Here is a 1,206-nt window from a genome sequence, read left to right as displayed (position 1 = left end):
TAAGCATGAAGTCGAAGGTTGTTCACATGCTTGTGTCGAAGATGCTAGAGTTGTTAGCATGTTAAATTAGGTTTTAGTGTTTAAACCCTAATTTGTTAAGTTAGCTTGTTTATTAAGTTGGCTTGTGTAATGGGCCTTGTGGAAAAATCTCATTAGTTAGTATGTTAGGTTTTATTATAAATAGCACACTAGTCTCTCATCATTGCTAAGCTGCAAATCCTAATTTGGGGTGAGAGAGGTTATTTGTTATTCTTGTAAACTTGTAATCTTGTTTTAAGAGAAAGTAAAAGAATAGCAGTTATAACCAATCTTGTGTTCCTCTTCTTCCTTGTTCTTCTTATCTTCCCTAATTCCTATTATATTTTGTTCTTGACATCGTTTTTCACAACACATAATATATAGAATAATTATTACTATAACTGAAAATAAAATCATATGGCAGAGCTATCTCTGATATCGTGATTTCCTTTAAATCAAACGCAATAATAACATTCTTTGAGGTCTCATAATTATGAACCATCCAATGGATAGATCCATTCAAGAACAATCCGCATTTAGGGGTAAATTCCGATACAGAAGTCTCCCTATAAGGCAAATGAGAAGCAACCTCAATTGGTTTCCACTTATCAGCTCTCAATGAGAAAATCATCAATTTAATTGGACTAGTTACCGGCGTGTCATATTCGCTGAACCCGGAAACTATCAAGTAATCATCAGTGGGCTGGTAATATACAAAACCAGAAAGAAGTTCATTAAGTATTATAGGAGAATCGGGTATTTGTTTGATCAAACCGGTGGATGGATTCAATAGATAGATGTATGTGCCATTGTAGAAACACAGAAACCCTCTAAAACAACCTCTAACTTCAAAACAACGTTGGGAACGAAAACACTCAAAAGTTAATGAAGAATATGCAGAAACATCGTGAAGGGATGCATCAACATCCATGGATAAAGGTTGAAGAGCAAAAGGTTTTATGAAGAGAAGTTTATGTGTGGCAGCATGTTCAAAATGTGAGATAGCAAAATTGTTATTAGAAATTAGAGAAAGCAATGATTTGCAGACACACCTGAAACGTAATAGAGCCTTCACCGGTAACCTTAACCGAATTTCTAGGATCAATTCAGGAGGCAGATACACGCTGTTCACTATGATTTTTTATTTATTTGTGTGGTTTAGCTTGGTATGTGTATTTTTAACTTAAT

At 34.4% G+C, this 1,206-nt stretch overlaps 1 protein-coding gene across 1 annotated transcript; it reads right to left on the bottom strand.

Moving 5' to 3' along the window:
• Window positions 1-382: 382 nt before the first annotated feature.
• Window positions 383-949, bottom strand: LOC131628125 (F-box/kelch-repeat protein At3g06240-like). Its single transcript, XM_058898997.1, has one exon. It carries the CDS (start codon window positions 947-949, stop codon window positions 383-385), a length of 567 nt encoding a protein of 188 aa, XP_058754980.1.
• Window positions 950-1,206: the final 257 nt, after the last annotated feature.

This window comes from Vicia villosa, unplaced genomic scaffold, assembly GCF_029867415.1.
Source record: "Vicia villosa cultivar HV-30 ecotype Madison, WI unplaced genomic scaffold, Vvil1.0 ctg.000423F_1_1_1, whole genome shotgun sequence".
Lineage (NCBI taxonomy): Eukaryota > Viridiplantae > Streptophyta > Magnoliopsida > Fabales > Fabaceae > Vicia > Vicia villosa.
This window is presented reverse-complemented; position numbering and strand designations above follow the sequence as displayed.